Source organism: Coregonus clupeaformis, chromosome 12 (assembly GCF_020615455.1).
Source record: "Coregonus clupeaformis isolate EN_2021a chromosome 12, ASM2061545v1, whole genome shotgun sequence".
NCBI classification, from domain to species: Eukaryota; Metazoa; Chordata; class Actinopteri; order Salmoniformes; family Salmonidae; genus Coregonus; species Coregonus clupeaformis.
In genome coordinates, this window is record NC_059203.1 from 24,692,852 (window position 1) to 24,711,996 (window position 19,145).

Here is a 19,145-nt window from a genome sequence, read left to right on the forward strand (position 1 = left end):
ATCTTCTACCAATCAAACGATACAGCTGTTATACTAACCGCATCAACTACTTTCATTACGTTAACTTTCCCACTGTTGAATTAACTGCCATGTAATGGGCAATTCTGACATTTCTAATTATATCACTGGGGGAGCACATTCTAAGAATGAGAACCACTAATTAATGTGACTTGCTTCAGCAAGACCACTAGAAATTCCACTTACTTCTGACGTATACAGTGAGGGAAAAAAGTATTTGATCCCCTGCTGATTTTGTACATTTGCCCACTGACAAAGAAATGATCAGTCTATAATTTTAATGGTAGGTTTATTTGAACAGTGAGAGACAGAATAACAACAACAAAATCCAGAAAAACGCATGTAAAAACTGTTATAAATTGATTTGCATTTTAATGAGGGAAATAAGTATTTGACCCCCTCTCAATCAGAAAGATTTCTGGCTCCCAGGTGTCTTTTATACAGGTAACGAGCTGAGATTAGGAGCACACTCTTAAAGGGAGTGCTCCTAATATCAGCTTGTTACCTGTATAAAAGACACCTGTCCACAGACGCAATCAATCAATCAGATTCCAAACTCCCCATGGCCAAGACCAAAGCGCTCTCCAAGGATGTCAGGGACAAGATTGTAGACATACACAAGGCTGGAATGGGCTACAAGACCATCGCCAAGCAGCTTGGTGAGAAGGTGACAACAGTTGGTGCGATTATTCGCAAGTGGAAGAAACACAAAATAACTGTCAATCTCCCTTGGCCTGGGGCTCCATGCAAGATCTCACCTCGTGGAGTTGCAATGATCATGAGAACGGTGAGGAATCAGCCCAGAACTACACGGGAAGATCTTGTCAATGATCTCAAGGCAGCTGGGACCATAGTCACCAAGAAAACAATTGGTAACACACTACGCCGTGAAGGACTGAAATCCTGCAGCGCCCGCAAGGTCCCCCTGCTCAAGAAAGCACATATACAGGCCCGTCTGAAGTTTGCCAATAAACATCTGAATGATTCAGAGGAGAACTGGGTGACAGTGTTGTGGTCAGATGAGACCAAAATCGAGCTCTTTGGCATCAACTCAACTCGCCGTGTTTGGAGGAGGAGGAATGCTGCCTATGACCCCAAGAACACCTTCACCACCGTCAAACATGGAGGTGGAAACATTATGCTTTGGGGGTGTTTTTCTGCTAAGGGGACAGGACAACTTCACCGCATCAAAGGGACGATGGACGGGGCCACGTACCGTCAAATCTTGGGTGAGAACCTCCTTCCCTAAGCCAGGGCATTGAAAATGGGTCGTGGATGGGTATTCCAGCATGACAATGACCCAAAACACACGGCCAAGGCAACAAAGGAGTGGCTCAAGAAGAGGCACATTAAGGTCCTCGAGTGGCCTAGCCAGTCTCCAGACCTTAATCCCATAGAAAATCTGTGGAGGGAGCTGAAGGTTCGAGTTGCCAAACGTCAGCCTCGAAACCTTAATGACTTGGAGAAGATCTGCAAAGAGGAGTGGGACAAAATCCCTTCTGAGATGTGTGCAAACCTGGTGGCCAACTACAAGAAACGTCTGACCTCTGTGATTGCCAACAAGGGTTTTGCCACCAAGTACTAAGTCATGTTTTGCAGAGGGGTCAAATACTTATTTTCCTCATTAAAATGCAAATCAATGTATAACATTTTTGAAATGCTTTTTTCTGGATTTTTTGTTGTTATTCTGTCTCTCACTGTTCAAATAAACCTACCATTAAAATTATAGACTGATCATGTATTTGTCAGTGGGCAAATGTACAAAATCAGCAGGGGATCAAATACCTTTTTCCCTCACTGTAGTTAGTGTGCCTTCCTTCACAATACCACTCTATATATTAACCTACTACTACTATAAGGCCTACTACTACCACACTCACTACTACTACTACTACTACTGCTACTACTACTGCTACTAATAATAATGCTAGTACTATTAATGCTACTGCTACCACTACTACTACTACAGTCACTACATCCACCACTACTGCAGTCACTACTTCTACTAAAACACTAGCCTTAATTTTTCAACATTTCTTTGACTACAATAAAAATAATTTTGGCCAACTGAAGCAAGTCACACAATTTATCTTCATGGAAAATTACCTTTCTAGTTTATACTGTGTTAATGTGTTATATTGACTGACACCTCCCTCTGTCCTGGTGTTCCAGACGTGGCAAACAAGGTTCTGCTGGGATGTTTTACGTGTGAGATGATGACCAAGATGTACAGTCTGGGCCTGCAGGCCTACTTCGTGTCCCTGTTCAACCGCTTCGACTGCTTTGTAGTGTGTGGAGGCATCACAGAGACCATCCTGGTGGAGCTGGCCATCATGTCTCCTCTCGGCATCTCTGTGTTCCGCTGTGTCCGCCTGCTCAGGATCTTCAAGGTCACACGGTGAGACCACTGTAATGTGGAGTAGGGTGAAGTCGCCTCTAGACACTGATCTCTTTGTGTGCGTGTGTGTGTGTGCGTATGTGCCTATGTGTATGTATGCATGTGTGTGTGTGTGTGTGTGTGTGATTTGGCCTTACCATCTCTCTGTTCTTCAGTCACTGGCAGTCTCTCAGTAACTTGGTGGCATCGCTGCTCAACTCCATGAAGTCCATCGCCTCCCTGCTCCTCCTCCTCTTCCTCTTCATCATCATCTTCTCCCTGCTGGGCATGCAGGTGTTCGGAGGCAAGTTCAACTTCGACGAGACACAGACCAAGAGGAGCACCTTCGATAACTTCCCCCAGGCACTGCTCACTGTGTTTCAGGTGTGTGAACAGTACAGTGTGGGGGTGTTCTCTCTCTCACACACACACACACTTATATCTAGAACCTCATGAGCTACCGGTATTTAGTGAATGTTGTATATAAGGAGAGCCTCCTGGTGATGACATCATGACATAGGGGCTAACCCAACGAGGTAGTGGTAGAATACAGATGGGTAAACACTGATCGCCGCTCGCGGTGAAAAAAGTAATGCTCCCTATATTTTAAATGCATTTTTCCACAATAGGTGAGTGTGTGTTTGTTTATGCTGTATGTTGTTGTTTTTTTGTGTTTTTTTTATGTTGTGTGTTACATAACTAGAGTAAGATGTCCCATAGTCTATATATGTTATGTACTGTACAGTATGTTATGTTGTACTACCAGTGTATGCTGTATGTGTATCCATAAAATTACATATGAATTGTAGGGCCTCTATCTGTGCAGCATCCAATATGATTGAGTGTATTTGGGTGTGTTGTGTCCAGATCCTAACAGGTGAAGACTGGAACGCTGTGATGTATGACGGCATCATGGCATACGGCGGCCCTTCCTCCTCAGGGATGATCGTCTCCTTCTACTTCATCATCCTCTTCATCTGCGGAAACTGTATCCTTTCTTTACAACACTCATCCTATCAACAGCCCAAATAATCACAATCTGCGCTCACCTAGGTTCCAGAGGAGGCTGGTGGGAGGAGATATAGGAGCTGATTGTAATGGCTGGAATGGTATGAATGGGATGGTATCAAACATATAAAACCCACCCAAAACAGCCTCCTCTAATCCAGACACTCCAGAGTTGGGAGGTTTGTATTAGCCCAAACACAATAACCATCTTCTCCTGGGCCGTTTCCTCCCATCCAGCATTGAACATTTCTGACTTGGACACAAGCACTGCTTTTCTCTCTGTTCCTATTCTGAAGGTTCTGTGTCAGTGTCTTCCTTTTGTCCTTGACTGAACCCTTTGCTCAGACATCCTGCTGAACGTCTTCTTGGCTATCGCTGTGGACAACTTGGGAGACGCAGAGTCTCTCAATGCTCCGCGAGACAAAAAGGAAGTGAAAAAGGAAGAGGTAAAACTCCATCCCAGACTTATTGTGCTTCAGGTTTATTCAGTGTCATTGTATACATGTGAAACACATCACGTGTGATGCTATGAAATAGTTTAAAATACACGTTAAAAACTAAATTATGACACTTATTTTGGATACAGGTGCCAGTGGAGGAGGAAGAGGAGAATGCTGCAGGTACATCTAGAGAACAGGCCCGCGGGGGTGTGTGTGTGTGTGTGTGTGTGTGTGTGTGTGATCTGTCTCACTGTGTGTGTGCCTGTCTGTGCAGCAGAGGAGGAGGAGGAGCCGGAGGTTCCAGCAGGGCCACGCCCACCCATCTCTGAACTGGTCAAGAAGGAGAAGATCACTCCCATCCCTGATGGCACCGCCTTCTTTATCTTCAGCAAGACCAACCCGTAGGTCACACACACACACACACACACACATACATCAAGTGGCTGTTCTTGAGCCTGTTCTCAGAGATGTGTGTAATGTCTGTTGTTCTCCTCAGGATCCGGGTGGGATGTCATAAACTCATCAATCACCACATCTTCACCAACCTCATCTTGGTCTTCATCATGCTCAGCTCTGTCTCCCTCGCTGCAGAGGACCCCATACGCAACTTCTCTGCTCGCAACATTGTAAGTACAGGAACCTTCTGTCTAGGTTAGAGGAACACACGGTATACAGCAATTGATTTTCAACTGATAGGCTTTGTAGTAGTACATAGTACGTACAGTGAAGACAAATTCTGTATTGACTTGTAACATTATTTTAAGGTTAATTATTTACCTTGATTTAGTGATTTAGTTTGTTGCGATTGATGTTAACTTGAGAGACACTAACAGAGTACCGTGGTAAAGATAACTCTTTCCTGAACTTTTCCCCATGATGCTCGGAGGCAGCAGGTTCATTGACTTGAGTTTCGTTATTTCAACTCATCATACTAACTTAACCTCAAGCTCAAGCTGCGGGAACTTAAAGATGATATCATTGTGGTAGTGGGTGGATGACATCATGCAGATGCTCTCAATGAAACTATATGATGAATAGATACTGTATTATAAAATATATTGTAATCTACCGTACATGGATTTGATTCATTTATATGAATACTGTTGATGTTCTGTTTATGCATACTAAGTAATTTCCTATGCTCTTTCCTGCACACATGGATTATCCCACTCTCACTTGTTTTTCTAATGTCTTTGATGAACATATGCTGCATAACCTGTATAATTGTTGTTAAACATGTACGTTGCTTTTTGCAGATACTTGGTTACTTTGACTATGCTTTCACGGCTATCTTTACTGTTGAGATCCTGTTGAAGGTAAATGGCCTGTGTCCGCCTCTCTGTGCTGTCAACTAACTGCCCCCCACAGTAACACTCCCAAACGTCTGGTTGCCTTCCAGGTCCTAGGCTATGCAGATTATGTCTTCACTAGTATGTTTACATTTGAGATCATGTTGAAGGTAACCCCCGTTAATGACGACAGAGAGCCTTATTGCATTCTCTCCTTGTGTGTCACCTGCTGCCACCACAGTACTACCTGCCTTGTTTGGTTTTCAGTTTCTATTCTTTCTCTTTTTTCTCCATGGCACCTCTTTTAACTTTTAGATTGTCATCATTAGCTAACTCACTTACAACTACTACTACACATACACTAACTAACACAAGAGTTGTTCAATTTCCACTAATCAAGAAACTAATAATCCAGGAAGGAATCAGACACAAACTAACCCAGATTGGTGTCATCATGTTTGTCACGTTTGAGTTGAAAAGGTTTTTGGAATTTCGACCGACGACACAATTTTGTGTAACTCTCAAAAAATGATGCAACTCTTTGTGCAAGGAAACAGCTATCAATGCACTGTTTCAAACATGTAGCTTTGACTGAAGTTGACCCTGAAGTCATTGGGGGAGTTTTGGGGTAGTTTAAAAACAAACATCTAAGGCCATCTCCAGTCAAAGCCAACTCCATGCCTCTATCTCATACTGACTGACTGCTATTCAGATACTAAGCCATAAAAGAGGGGGCAAACCAACCATGTTCATGTGGAGCATGGGCTTTCCCCTGACTGACTGAGTGCATAGAAATGTAGTGTTTCCTCCAGAACCGTTAAGAGGGTAGACCTAACCTGCACAGTCCTGTCCAGGGTCGTATTCATTAGGGCAAACCGTAGCAACATGTTTTGCAACGGAATACGAAAACTAGCATTTCTTATTGGACCAGTTCAGGTAGTCCCTCCCTGTTTCAGTCCGTTTTTTTCAGTTTGGTGCCTAATGAACACGTCCCGGCTCAGCTTGGTCCTGCTGCGTTAGCAATACCCTGCATTCTCGTTTAGAACTCTCAGTTAGCTCTTTACTCCCTCCCTCGCTGGAGGTTCTACTGGTCTCTACATTTACATGCACTCAGGACGATGAACTTTACTTTTATGATTTGAACAAGACTTCCTTTTGCTGGGTTGTTTATTTCTCTGCCTGCTGAAGTCTGACGTTTTTAAGTGGGAGCTGCTTTATCATCCCCTTTATATTATGAGCTATTAAAGAACATGAAGGAATGTGCTTTAAGGGAAACGGCCATACATGAATGTGTCAGTAAGGGGATTCGGTTTTCCAATCGCTAGAGCGTTCGATCCTATCGTTCCTCTCAGGTAGTAGACATAATAACTGCATGTTTTATTGCTGCGAGGTACCCTGTTATTAGCGGATTGGGAAATGAATGATTTACTACTACATTCATGTACCAGGGTGCCGTGGGGTGGCGATGGTAGCTGCGATGGAGTCTGAGCTCGCCACCCTGAAATAGAGTGATCTACAAGAGTGTGGAATGATGTGGGTGTACGTGGGTGTGTGTTAGAGTGAGTGCTGTATTATTGCTGTTTCTACTCCTTTATCTATGTAGGTGTGTCTGTTTGTCTTGTGGTGTTGTGTACTTCTCACTGGGGTCTCCACGTCATTTCAACGTGGAAAACTGGGTAATATTTGGTTGAGACAATGATCAATGAGATTACAACCTATATTCACCCACTCACAAACACAGCCAAAATTAGTTGCATTTCCAATGTGTTATCACTATGCTTTCAACCATCTAAAAGCACAACCAAATTCCAAGATTTCCACAGACCTGCGACGACCTGTTATCTTGGACATGCACGCTTTAAATTATTACATAAGAAGAACTTTATAGTTGCAATAACCTCAAAATGTGACCATGGGTGTGTTACACATTTTAAGGTTGAATGTTACATTAGTTTGTAAGGTAGACTTTTACTGTATTACAAAAGTAATATTGAATTGTGTTTGGTTGACAACGCAACCAAATATCAACATTTAAAGGAAATGTATCTGCTTGGATAGTTCCATCTGAGCCACTGGCTTAAATCCCATTCTTTAACTTTAACTTTTGGTTGAGTTGGAGACGTGAATCCAACATATAATTTGTTAGCTTGTCGACAAGTTAATAGGCTGTATTTTATTGAATTGTGTTTGTTGTCAACGCAACCAGCTATCCAAGCAGAAGATAAATTCTCCTTAAACATCAATTATTAATTTGTAGACAAAATGGAATTAAAGCCAGACTAAGTCAGTGGCACAGATGGAACTATCCAAGCAGAAGATCCATCTCCATCAAATGTTGATATTTGGTTGCATTGAGAACCAAACACAATTCAATATCACTAAATATAATTACATTTTAAATCAACCAGAGCTTGAAACCCTAGGCCTATTGTATTGTGTATTTTTAGTTTAAATCTGTGTTGAATTGAAATAATAGTTGTTGATGACTTTGCAAATGCAATATAGTCCTAAATAGCATCATTGATGATATATGAGTGATAAAGTATGGTCACATTTAATTTGCTCTGTTAAACCTACCCTTTGGAATGACTTCGATAGCAACAGTGAATCTATTTTGTTGTTAAGTGGAGATCGCACAACAATCATACTCACGATAGCACATTAGTAATAGTCATGACAAATATCTTAGCTAAGCAGGGCTGGGCTTGGTTAAAACCCTTAATGGGAGACCAAAGGATAGCTGTAGATACAGTGAGGGAAAAAAGTATTTGATCCCCTGCTGATTTTGTACGTTTGCCCACTGACAAAGAAATAATCAGTCTATAATTTTAATGGTAGGTTTATTTGAACAGTGCGAGACAGAATAACAACAACAAAATCCAGAAAAACGCATGTCAAAAATGTTATAAATTCATTTGCATTTTAATGAGGGAAATAAGTGTTTGACCCCCTCTCAATCAGAAAGATTTTTGGCTCCCAGGTGTCTTTTATACAGGTAACGAGCTGAGATTAGGAGCACACTCTTAAAGGGAGTGCTCCTAAACTCAGCTTGTTACCTGTATAAAAGACACCTGTCCACAGAAGCAATCAATCAATCAGATTCCAAACTCTCCACCATGGCCAAGACCAAAGAGCTCTCCAAGGATGTCAGGGACAAGATTGTAGACCTACACAAGGCTGGAATGGGCTACAAGATCATCGCCAAGCAGCTTGGTGAGAAGGTGACAACAGTTGTTGCAATTATTCGCAAATGGAAGAAACACAAAATAACTGTCAATCTCCCTTGGCCTGGGGCTCCATGCAAGATCTCACCTCGTGGAGTTGCAATGATCATGAGAACGGTGAGGAATCAGTCCAAAACTACACGGGAGGATCTTGTCGACGATCTCAAGGCAGCTGGGACCATAGTCACCAAGAAAACAATTGGTAACACACTACGCCGTGAAGGACTGAAATCCTGCAGTGCCCGCAAGGTCCCCATGCTCAAGAAAGCACATATACAGGCCCGTCTGAAGTGTGCCAATGAACATCTGAATGATTCAGAGGAGAACTGGGTGAAAGTGTTGTGGTCAGATGAGACCAAAATCAAGCTCTTTGGCATCAACTCAACTCGCCATGTTTGGAGGAGGAGGAATGCTGCCTATGACCCCAAGAACACCATCCCCACCGTCAAACATGGAGGTGGAAACATTATGCTTTGGGGTGTTTTTCTGCTAAGGGGACAGGACAACTTCACCGCATCAAAGGGACGATGGACGGGGCCTTGTACCGTCAAATCTTGGGTGACAACCTCCTTCCCTCAGCCAGAGCATTGAAAATGGGTCGTGGATTGGTATTCCAGCATGACAATGACCCAAAACACACAGCCAAGGCAACAAAGGAGTAGATCAAGAAGAAGCACATTAAGGTCCTGGAGTGGCCTAGCCAGTCTCCAGACCTTAATCCCATTGAAAATCTGTGGAGGGAGCTGACGGTTTGAGTTGCCAAAAGTCAGCTTCGAAACCTTAATGACTTGGAGAAGATCTGCAAAGAGGAGTGGGACATAATCCCTCCTGAGATGTGTGCAAACCTGGTGGCCAACTACAAGAAACATCTGACCTCTGTGATTGCCAACAAGGGTTTTGCCACCAGTACTATGTCATGTTTTGCAGAGGGGTCAAATATATATTTCCCTCATTAAAATGCAAATCAATTTATAAAATTTTTGACATGCGTTTTTCTGGATTTTTTTGTTGTTATTCTGTCTCTCGCTGTTCAAATAAACCTACCATTAAAAGTATAGACTGATCATGTCTTTGTCAGTGGGCAAACGTACAAAATCAGCAGGGGATCAAATACTTTTTTCCCTCACTGTAGATACATTCTCCAGTACGAGGTGCTGCCCAGCCTATATATATTTTTTTCTGATAGTGGATGTAACGTTGAAGATCTGACCTTGTTTTAAAGGTACAAATTCAACATATTTCATGCAAGGTTTGTCTATGTGGAAATCTTTTTTACCATGATGACATAATCCTGTGGTTGAAATTTCACCCTCAAACAACAGTTGGTGACTTTTTTCAAATCCAAAGTATTTTCTACGTAGATTCCACATCACAATATGATGACAAATTCTGTTGAAACAACGTTGATTCAACCAGTTTGTGCCCAGTGGGTTGTGTGTATGTCTCTGTGTTTGTGTTAATGTGTGTATTTGTGTGTATTTCTTATTGTCTGTTACCCCTCTAACTTATTGTCTGTTGCCCTTCCCTCCAGATGACCACATATGGGGCGTTCCTCCATAAAGGAGCGTTCTGTAGGAACACCTTCAACCTGCTGGATCTGCTGGTGGTGGGGGTCTCCCTGGTCTCCTTCTGCATCCAGTCAGTACATGCTGCTACCCTCCACCCACACTATTACTTTCCTATGTTTCTTTCTTTCTTTCTTTCTTTCTTTCTTTTTTTCTTTCTTTCTTTCTCTCTCTTGCTCTCTATTTCTCTCTTTCTCTCTTTCTCTCTCTCTCTCTCTCTCTCTCTCTCTCTCTCTCTCTCTCTCTCTTTTTTTTTCTCTCTCTCACTCTGCTATCTATCTCTTCATCCTCATATTCATCTCGCTCTCTCCCTCTGTCCTCTGTCTCTGTTTCGTCTCTCTTGCACACTGTCCTAACACATCATTTTTAATTTATATGGTCAGGTTAGATATGGCAATGAATGGTTGTATTTAGAGAGTGCAAGTTTGTTTCTGACAGTAAGTTCCTGTGATGACATTTAGGTCCTCTGCCATCTCAGTGGTGAAGATTCTGAGGGTCCTGCGTGTGCTTCGGCCCCTGAGGGCCATCAACAGAGCCAAAGGTCTCAAGGTAGACTGTAAACCTCCTACTCCTTCTCTTCATGTATCATACAGTGAGGGAAAAAAGTATTTGATCCCCTGCTGATTTTGTACGTTTGCCCACTGACAAAGAAATGATCAGTCTATAATTTTAATGGTAGGTTTATTTGAACAGTGAGAGACAGAATAACAACAAAAAAATCCAGAAAAACGCATGTAAAAAATGTTATAAATTGATTTGCATTTTGAGGGTAATAAGTATTTGACCCCCTCTCAATCAGAAAGATTTCTGGCTCCCAGGTGTCTTTTATACAGGTAACGAGCTGAGATTAGGAGCACACTCTTAAAGGGAGTGCTGCTAATCTCAGTTTGTTACCTGTATAAAAGACACCTGTCCACAGAAGCAATCAATCAGATTCCAAACTGTCCACCATGGCCAAGACCAAAGAGCTCTCCAAGGATGACAAGATTGTAGACCTACACAAGGCTGGAATGGGCTACAAGACCATCGTCAAGCAGCTTGGTGAGAAGGTGACAACAGTTGGTGCGATTATTCGCAAATGGAAGAAACACAAAATAACTGTCAATCTCCCTCGGCCTGGGGCTCCATGCAAGATCTCACCTCGTGGAGTTGCAATGATCATGAGAACGGTGAGGAATCAGCCCAGAACTACACAGGAGGATCTTGTCAATGATCTCAAGGCAGCTGGGACCATAGTCACCAAGAAAACAATAAGTAACACACTACGCCGTGAAGGACTGAAATCCTGCAGCGCCCGCAAGGTCCCCCTGCTCAAGAAAGCACATATACAGGCCCGTCTGAAGTTTGCCAACAAACGTCTGAATGATTCAGAGGAGAACTGGGTGAAAGTGTTGTGGTCAGATGAGACCAAAATCGAGCTCTTTGGCATCAACTCAACTCACCGTGTTTGGAGGAGGAGGAATGCTGCCTATGACCCCAAGAACACCATCCCCACCGTCAAACATGGAGGTGGAAACATTATGCTTTGGGGGTGTTTTTCTGCGAAGGGGACAGGACAACTTCACCGCATCAAAGGGACGATGGACGGGGCCATGTACCGTCAAAACTTGGGTGAGAACCTCCTTCCCTAAGCCAGGGCATTGAAAATGGGTCGTGGATGGGTATTCCAGCATGACAATGACCCAAAACACACAGCCAAGGCAACAAAGGAGTGGCTCAAGAAGAAGCACATTAAGGTCCTGGAGTGGCCTAGCCAGTCTCCAGACCTTAATCCCATAGAAAATCTGTGGAGGGAGTTGAAGGTTCGAGTTGCCAAACGTCAGCCTCGAAACCTTAATGACTTGGAGAAGATCTGCAAAGAGGAGTGGGACAAAATCCCTCCTGAGATTTGTGCAAACCTGGTGGCCAACTACAAGAAATGTCTGACCTCTGTGATTGCCAACAAGGGTTTTGCCACCAAGTACTAAGTCATGTTTTGCAGAGGGGTCAAATACTTATTTCCCTCATTAAAATGCAAATCAATTTATAACATTTTTGACATGCATTTCTCTGGATTTTTTTGTTGTTATTCTGTCTCTCACTGTTCAAATAAACCTACCATTAAAATTATAGACTGATCATGTCTTTGTCAGTGGACAAACGTACAAAATCAGCAGGGGATCACTGTAGTACTTGCCACAGTATTGGTAGAACAACTGCAGTAAACTTGTGATAGTTTGTTACAAAAACCTGTACCAGGTTTTTAAAAAAGTTATCGTTCCCGCATCTGTATCATTGCTATAGCTCCTTCTTCCTCTTCTTTTACATATATTGTTTACCTTTCATCAAAGTAATGCCATCTTACCATTCAATGACTGCTAAAATTTTTACTTTGACCCTTGCAGCACGTAGTCCAGTGTGTGTTTGTGGCCATCAGGACCATCGGTAACATCATGATCGTCACCACACTGCTGCAGTTCATGTTCGCCTGCATAGGAGTACAGCTCTTTAAGGTCAGCACCGTAACACTGGTTCTAAGATCAGTACTATAACACTACCGTAACAGCACTGTCAGCACCGTAACACTGGTTCTAAGATCAGTACTATAACACTACCGTAACAGCACTGTCAGCACCGTAACACTGGTTCTAAGATCAGTACTATAACACTACCGTAACAGCACTGTCAGCACCGTAACACTGGTTCTAAGATCAGTACTATAACATTACCCTAACAACACTGTTAGCGCTGTAACACCAAATTGGAAGAAAACTGACTGAAACACGGGGGACCACTGAAACCCGTCCAATATGAAATGCTTGTTTTCATTTTCCGTTGCAAAATATTTTGCTACGGTGTGTCCTAATTAATAAGACCCTGGTGTGTAGACACTATCCCAGACAATGACACTGTGTCCAGGGTTAATTTTATATCAGCACCATTTAGAAGATGTGTGTGTTTGCTTCACAGGGGAAGTTTTACCGCTGCACAGACGAAGCCAAGTCCAGCCCAGACGAATGCAAGTCAGTTGCTTTTGATACATTTGTCCATCTATAGCTACATACAGTAAACTGACACCAGTCATATTGTACCATAAATACTTTAATTTACTCTACAGTATGTGTTCTGTAGTGTCTTTGATTTGAGCATGTTGCCCATAGACATACATATTCACAATATTCATATTGTTTATATACTGTACATCATAGGCCTAACCCTATATCCTGACCTCTGACCTCTAACCCCTGTGACCTCTAACCTCCCAGGGGCACCTACATCCATTTTAAGGACGGGGACGTGAACCAGCCGGCCATCCATAAGAGAGTGTGGCACAACAGCGAGTTCAACTTTGACAACGTGCTGATGGCTATGATGGCTCTTTTCACCGTGTCTACCTTCGAGGGCTGGCCTTCGTAAGACACACTCTCATATTTTGTACTCAAATACAATATTATACACGTTCATATTTTTGCGTATAAAAAATAGCAATTAAACAAAAATGCTCTTTCTCTTCTCTCTCGCACTTTCTCTCTCTCAGGTTGCTGTACAAGGCCATAGACTCGAACAGGGAGAACCTGGGTCCCATCTACAACTACCGCATCGAGATCTCCATCTTCTTCATTATCTACATCATCATCATCGCTTTCTTCATGATGAACATCTTCGTCGGCTTCGTCATCGTCACCTTCCAGGAGCAGGGAGAGAAAGAGTACAAGAACTGTGAGCTTGATAAGAACCAGGTCAGTTCTTGTATGTGTGTGTGTGTGTGTGTGTTTAGAAGAACAAAACGTGTGGGTGCGTGCGCATGTGTTCGTGTGTGTTCATGTGGTGTCTATGTGTGTCTATGAGTTTTGTGGTACTACATGTCTAGTCTGCTGGTCCGCCCCCACACTAGTGTTCTCAGTGTGTTGCCATGCAGTTTGTGTGTATACCAGGGTTTCCGTTAGGAAAATGTGCCGCCAGACATTTGACCAGCAGCATTAAAATTGACCTGACATTTGAGAAATTTACTGGACCCATATGCATTGGGTAAGTAACCTGATTAGGGCGTCCACCAACGGTGCTCAGAATGACAGAAATCAAATTTAGATTATAGTAATTCATATTAACAGAGGATGCAACGATGTGCGGTCCTTCTCACCAAATTCTGATGAGCACTTTGTAGATGTTAGAATAACTGTCCACATGTACTTTTCCTCAGCCAACAAGATGAGTAACGAACAGCAAAATCACTAGCCTATGCCAATCTACTATCCCCCATAGTAGAAAAGTTTGCCTATTCTATTGGTCAGCTTGGCGAGAAAGAAATAGCCTATTCCAAACAGACTCTGGGACAGCTGTGAGACGATAGATCCCAAATTCATACATCCAGTAGGCCTAGGCTACATAAAAATAAAAACGTTAAAAAGCAATGAGTCTGATGCAACAGATCAGAACGTTTATCTTAAAACGTTGATAAACGATTATTTCTTCACATTATGAGCGCAGCAATGTGCACATGGCAGTAGACTATGTGTGAATGTTTGTTGATGGGAAATGAACGGGAAAACACCGTTGTCAAAACGCACCGCACATGCGAGCGGTTTCATGTGACAGAGATGAAAATATCTCGCACTGTCTGACATTTTTTCCGCTCAAAGGCTCTGTATCTGTATGCTGTACGCTTGTGATAAATAAGAAACATAACGAATATACTGTACACACGAGCCAGTTTAATTCCACAAAATTATGCAAATTAGCACATACAGTGCATTGGGAAAGTATTCAGACCCCTTCCCTTTGTCCTCATTTAGTTACGGTACAGCCTTATTCTAAAATGGATACAATAAAATAAAATCCTCATCAATCTACATGCAATACCACATAATGACAAAGCGAAAACAGGTTTTTAGATTTTTTTGCAAATGTATTAAAAATAAAAAACAGAAATACCTTATTTACATAAGTATTCAGACCCTTTACTCAGTACCTTGTTGAAGCACCTTTGGCAGTGATTACAGCCTTTAGTCTTTTTGAGTATTTTATTTAACGACTTTTCAATGTTTTAATTGGCCAAAAGCCGGTTATTAGCGGCTAACGGAAACCCTGATGTATACTATACTGTGTGTACAGGTATGTAATGAATAACTGTGTGGGTGTGTTCTCTCTACAGCGTCAGTGTGTGGAGTATGCCCTGAAAGCCCGTCCGTTGAGGAGGTATATCCCTAAGAACCCCTACCAGTATAAGTTCTGGTACGTGGTCAACTCCACAGGGTTTGAATACATCATGTTCGTCCTCATCATGCTCAACACACTATGCCTGGCTGTGCAGGTAAGAAGAAGCTCAACCCATTCAGAGGCCACAGTCTTGTAGTAACATTTGTTATTATACTCCGGTTATTATAAATAAAAAATGTTGGTCGCTCTCCTTCCCTCCCTCTCTATCTATCTATCTATCTATCTATCTATCTATCTATCTATCTATCTATCTATCTATCTATCTATCTATCTATCTATCTATCTATCTATATATCTCTCTCTCTCTCTCTCTCTCTCTCTCTCTCTCTCTCTCTCTCTCTCTCTCTCTCTCTCTCTCTCTCTCTCTCTCTCTCTCTCTCTCTCTCTCTCTCTCTCTCTCTCTCTCTCTCTCTCTCTCTCTCTCTCTCTCTCTCTCTCTCTCCCTCTCCCTCCCTCCCTTTCCATCTATCTATCTCCCTCTCCCTCTCCTGTAGCACTATGGCCAGTCTGCAACATTTAACTATGTGATGGACATCCTCAACATGGTCTTCACTGCTGTTTTCACTGCAGAGATGGTTCTCAAACTCATCGCCTTCAAACCAAGGGTAAGGACACACGCACACACACACACACATACACACACACACACTCGCAGACAGACACACACACACAGATGCATGCATGTGTGCACACAGACGGACACACACACACATACATTGTTGTGCATCTCCCATCTCACATAGATCCCAATTTGTCTATTTTGTTGGTGTTTTGTCTGTGCCTGTTATGTTTGTAGGTGTCTTTGGTTATTGTGTGTACAGTACAGTTGTTGACTTGTTTACACCCCTCCCTACCCCCTCCTGCCCCTCCCTACCCCCTACTGTACCTGGTGGCCCACACACAGCTGTGTGTTGAGAAGAAGGACAGGGACCCAGTAAGAGACTGAGTGGTGTGGTGAAGTGCTGCAGTGCCTAGAGACAGGACTCTCCCTCTCTCTCTCGCTCTCTCTCTCTCTCTCTCTCTCTCTCTCTCTCTCTCTCTCTCTCTCTCTCTCTCTCTCTCTCTCTCTCTCTCTCTCTCTCTCTCTCTCTCTCTCTCTCTCTCTCTCTCTCTCTCTCTCTCTTTCTCGCTCTCTCCCTCTTGCTCTCTCTCTCTCTCTCTCGCTCTCTCTCTCGCTCTCTCTCTCGCTCTCTGTCTTTCTCTCTCTCTCTCTCTCTCTCGCTCTCTCTGTCTCTCTCTCTCTCTCTCTCTCTCTTTCTCTCTCTCACTCCCTCGCTCTGTCTCTCTCTGTCTCTCTGTCTCTCTCTCTGTCTCTATCTGTCTCTGTCTCTCTCTCTCTGTCTCTCTCTCTGTCTCTCTCTCTGTCTCGCTCTCTGTCTCTCTGTGACTCTCACCTACTAGTGCATACCTGGGAACACTAACAACTGACCTAGCTAACTTTCTAATAGCTCAACATTTAGAGCTCACATACAGTAGTTCTGTCAACATGTTTTATTACATACTGTCATTTACAATACAGTCGTACAGTGGAATAGATTCATTAAACATGCAGATAACATTTGAAAGTAACTGAAATGACCCCAGTAGCCCAGTATTAGCTAAGTTAATACAGTATTTTGTATTAACCTCACCACCTAACCCCTGCCTACTCCCCTGACCTCACTCAGGGGTATTTTGGGGACGCCTGGAATGTGTTCGACGCCCTGGTGGTGATGGGCAGCATAGTAGACATTGTGCTCAGTGAGATTGATGTAAGTAAGCCCCACCCAACCCTCCTTGGCCACGCCCCTGATCTGTCCCGTCTGATCTGTCCCCGCTCATCTGTCTTCCCTCCTATGTCTCTTTGTTCTGGGGTGTGTTCAAGAGGGTGTACCATTACAGAACGTTTAGATAGAAAAGTATTGTGTAGAACAGATATGACTGTCTGGCAGATAGAATAGGCAATTGTATTTGCTTTGTTTGTTACATTTCTATCTGCATCGTGCTGGATGTTTTACCTCACTGAATACACCCCCTGGTCTTTGGTTATATGGCCTGCTGTTTCTGCTGACTTCAGCTCCTCTGCTACCAAAGGGCCCCACTCAGTCTCTCTGTTATTGATTACTCAGGTCTTAATGGCTACTTTTCTATTTTTCTTTTTTCTCTCCTTCTCTGGCCCTACCTGCTGCCTCCCTACATCATCCTATCCACACTTCTTCTCTTCTCTTCTCTCTCTCTCTCTCTCTCTCTCTCTCTCTCTGTCTCTCTCTGTCTCTCTCTCTCTCTCTCTTTCACAATAACATTATTGCCTCTCTGTCATCTTCTCTGTTTTCTCTCTCTTTCTTTTCCATCACCCTCTATTCCCCTTGTGTGCTGTGGCTTCCGTTAACAGCACTATTTCACTGACGCGTGGAACACGTTTGATGCCTTAATTGTAGTTGGTAGCGTCGTTGATATCGCTATCACTGAAGTTAATGTAAGTACTACCTTTTCTGCTTCTCTTGTGGAACTGAAGCCTTGCAATAACGCCATAATGCCATTAGCTCCTCCATTATTCCCAAGTGTGTCCTGAGATTGAGGAAGCTGCTTGGGCTTACATTCAGTAAACATTAGACTGAGAGAGTAAATTCAAGCATCTTCCTCATATCAGTCTCCCTCTCCCCTCATGATTTCTATTATTTTACATTAGGTCCACAGTGCCCCCATGTTAGCTAGTTGGTACTACAATTCTGCTGCTCCTAACTTACAGTAATACTCACAGATAGATGATTAGGAAATGTACTGTATTATGCTCTGTAGAATAGGTCCTATTGGCTTTTCTCATTCTTTGATAACATGATGTTTAGGTCATATATCAATTGGCTTTGTCTGTAAGGCTTCAGTTGGCTTGTGATTCTTGTCCTGTACTGTCCTGTCTGAAAAATGTACTCTCACTATTGAAATTAACCCCTTTACCTAGCTCTGTGTTTTTGTGCTACTCAGATCTTATACAATGTGGTACTGTATTATATGGTATGATATGATATGATTAATTGTTTTATTGTTTGAACGGCTGTTACGAGGCCTCTGTATACACGGACGTTTCCCGATAGAGGTGTCCCACGCGTTGTAACCATGGGGATCTATAGTTGGGTTACAGCCGTGTGATGTTGCTATGTATCCGCTTGGTTGTCTAACCCTTATACCTCTTGTTCATTCTGTTTCCATAGAAACTTGTAGAGGCAAGTATGGCAATGATCCATCTCCCTGTTTTGCGTGTTAAATCTGTTTCATAACAACTTTATCTTCGGGACCCAATTTACAGTGTAAATGGATTAAGAAACTCAATACAATTAGTCATCTAGTGTTTTATCGTCTTGGTCAAAGAAACAGGCATTTGCAAAGAATTGTTCTGAAATATTGTAATTAAAAAAGCTATAGCAAAGCTAGAGAGTAATCTGTTAATCAGATAACCAGGTTAAGTCAGTACTTGGCCTGGTATAGTTATTGTGTCAAGACAGGGTAAAATGCTGGATGACTACTGCTTAGAACTACTGTAACAGACTACTGCTATAACATTCTTCTCTGCATGGCCTTGATGGACAGCGCTCTATTAACAACTACTGCTACCAACTTAACTTTACTAACGTAACGCTCTATTAGGTCACATACAGCACTGTGCAGTGCTCATACATAATGTCAATAATGTATTTAATCAATACATATCACAGACTTTGTCAAAGACATGTATCCGCTGACAATGAACACACACACACACACACGTACATTGTTTTTCATATTGAGTAGATTCAGGAAAGGTGCTTATTTATAGGTGAAGTGTAGCAGAGCCTTACTGCTCAACTCTATCCCTCTCTCTCTCTCTCTCTCTCTCTCTCTCTCTCTCTCTCTCTCTCTCTCTCTCTCTCTCTCTCTCTCCCTCCCTCCCTCTCTCTCTCTCTCTCTCTCTCTCTCTCTCTCTCTCTCTCTCTCTCTCTCTCTCTCTCTCTCTCTCTCTCTCTCTCTCTCTCTATCCCCCCTCTCTCTCTCTCTCTCTCTCTCTCTCTCTCTCT

General features: G+C 42.8%; 1 protein-coding gene across 5 annotated transcripts in view; it reads left to right on the forward strand.

The window, feature by feature from the left end:
* LOC121578114 (voltage-dependent L-type calcium channel subunit alpha-1D-like) overlaps nucleotides 1-19,145 on the forward strand; it is a 110,096-nt gene that overhangs the window by 60,721 nt on the left and 30,230 nt on the right. For all 5 annotated transcript variants that reach the window (XM_045223766.1, XM_045223765.1, XM_045223767.1 and 2 more), the window contains 17 exons: nucleotides 2,191-2,416; nucleotides 2,572-2,779; nucleotides 3,263-3,383; nucleotides 3,749-3,849; nucleotides 3,990-4,023; nucleotides 4,118-4,244; nucleotides 4,340-4,469; nucleotides 5,100-5,159; nucleotides 9,888-9,994; nucleotides 10,383-10,470; nucleotides 12,306-12,413; nucleotides 12,871-12,923; nucleotides 13,167-13,313; nucleotides 13,439-13,640; nucleotides 15,053-15,211; nucleotides 15,612-15,722; nucleotides 17,489-17,572. In XM_045223766.1, the coding sequence (XP_045079701.1) occupies nucleotides 2,191-2,416; nucleotides 2,572-2,779; nucleotides 3,263-3,383; nucleotides 3,749-3,849; nucleotides 3,990-4,023; nucleotides 4,118-4,244; nucleotides 4,340-4,469; nucleotides 5,100-5,159; nucleotides 9,888-9,994; nucleotides 10,383-10,470; nucleotides 12,306-12,413; nucleotides 12,871-12,923; nucleotides 13,167-13,313; nucleotides 13,439-13,640; nucleotides 15,053-15,211; nucleotides 15,612-15,722; nucleotides 17,489-17,572 (2,066 nt within the window). The remainder of the gene's footprint in view (nucleotides 1-2,190; nucleotides 2,417-2,571; nucleotides 2,780-3,262; nucleotides 3,384-3,748; nucleotides 3,850-3,989; nucleotides 4,024-4,117; nucleotides 4,245-4,339; nucleotides 4,470-5,099; nucleotides 5,160-9,887; nucleotides 9,995-10,382; nucleotides 10,471-12,305; nucleotides 12,414-12,870; nucleotides 12,924-13,166; nucleotides 13,314-13,438; nucleotides 13,641-15,052; nucleotides 15,212-15,611; nucleotides 15,723-17,488; nucleotides 17,573-19,145) is intronic.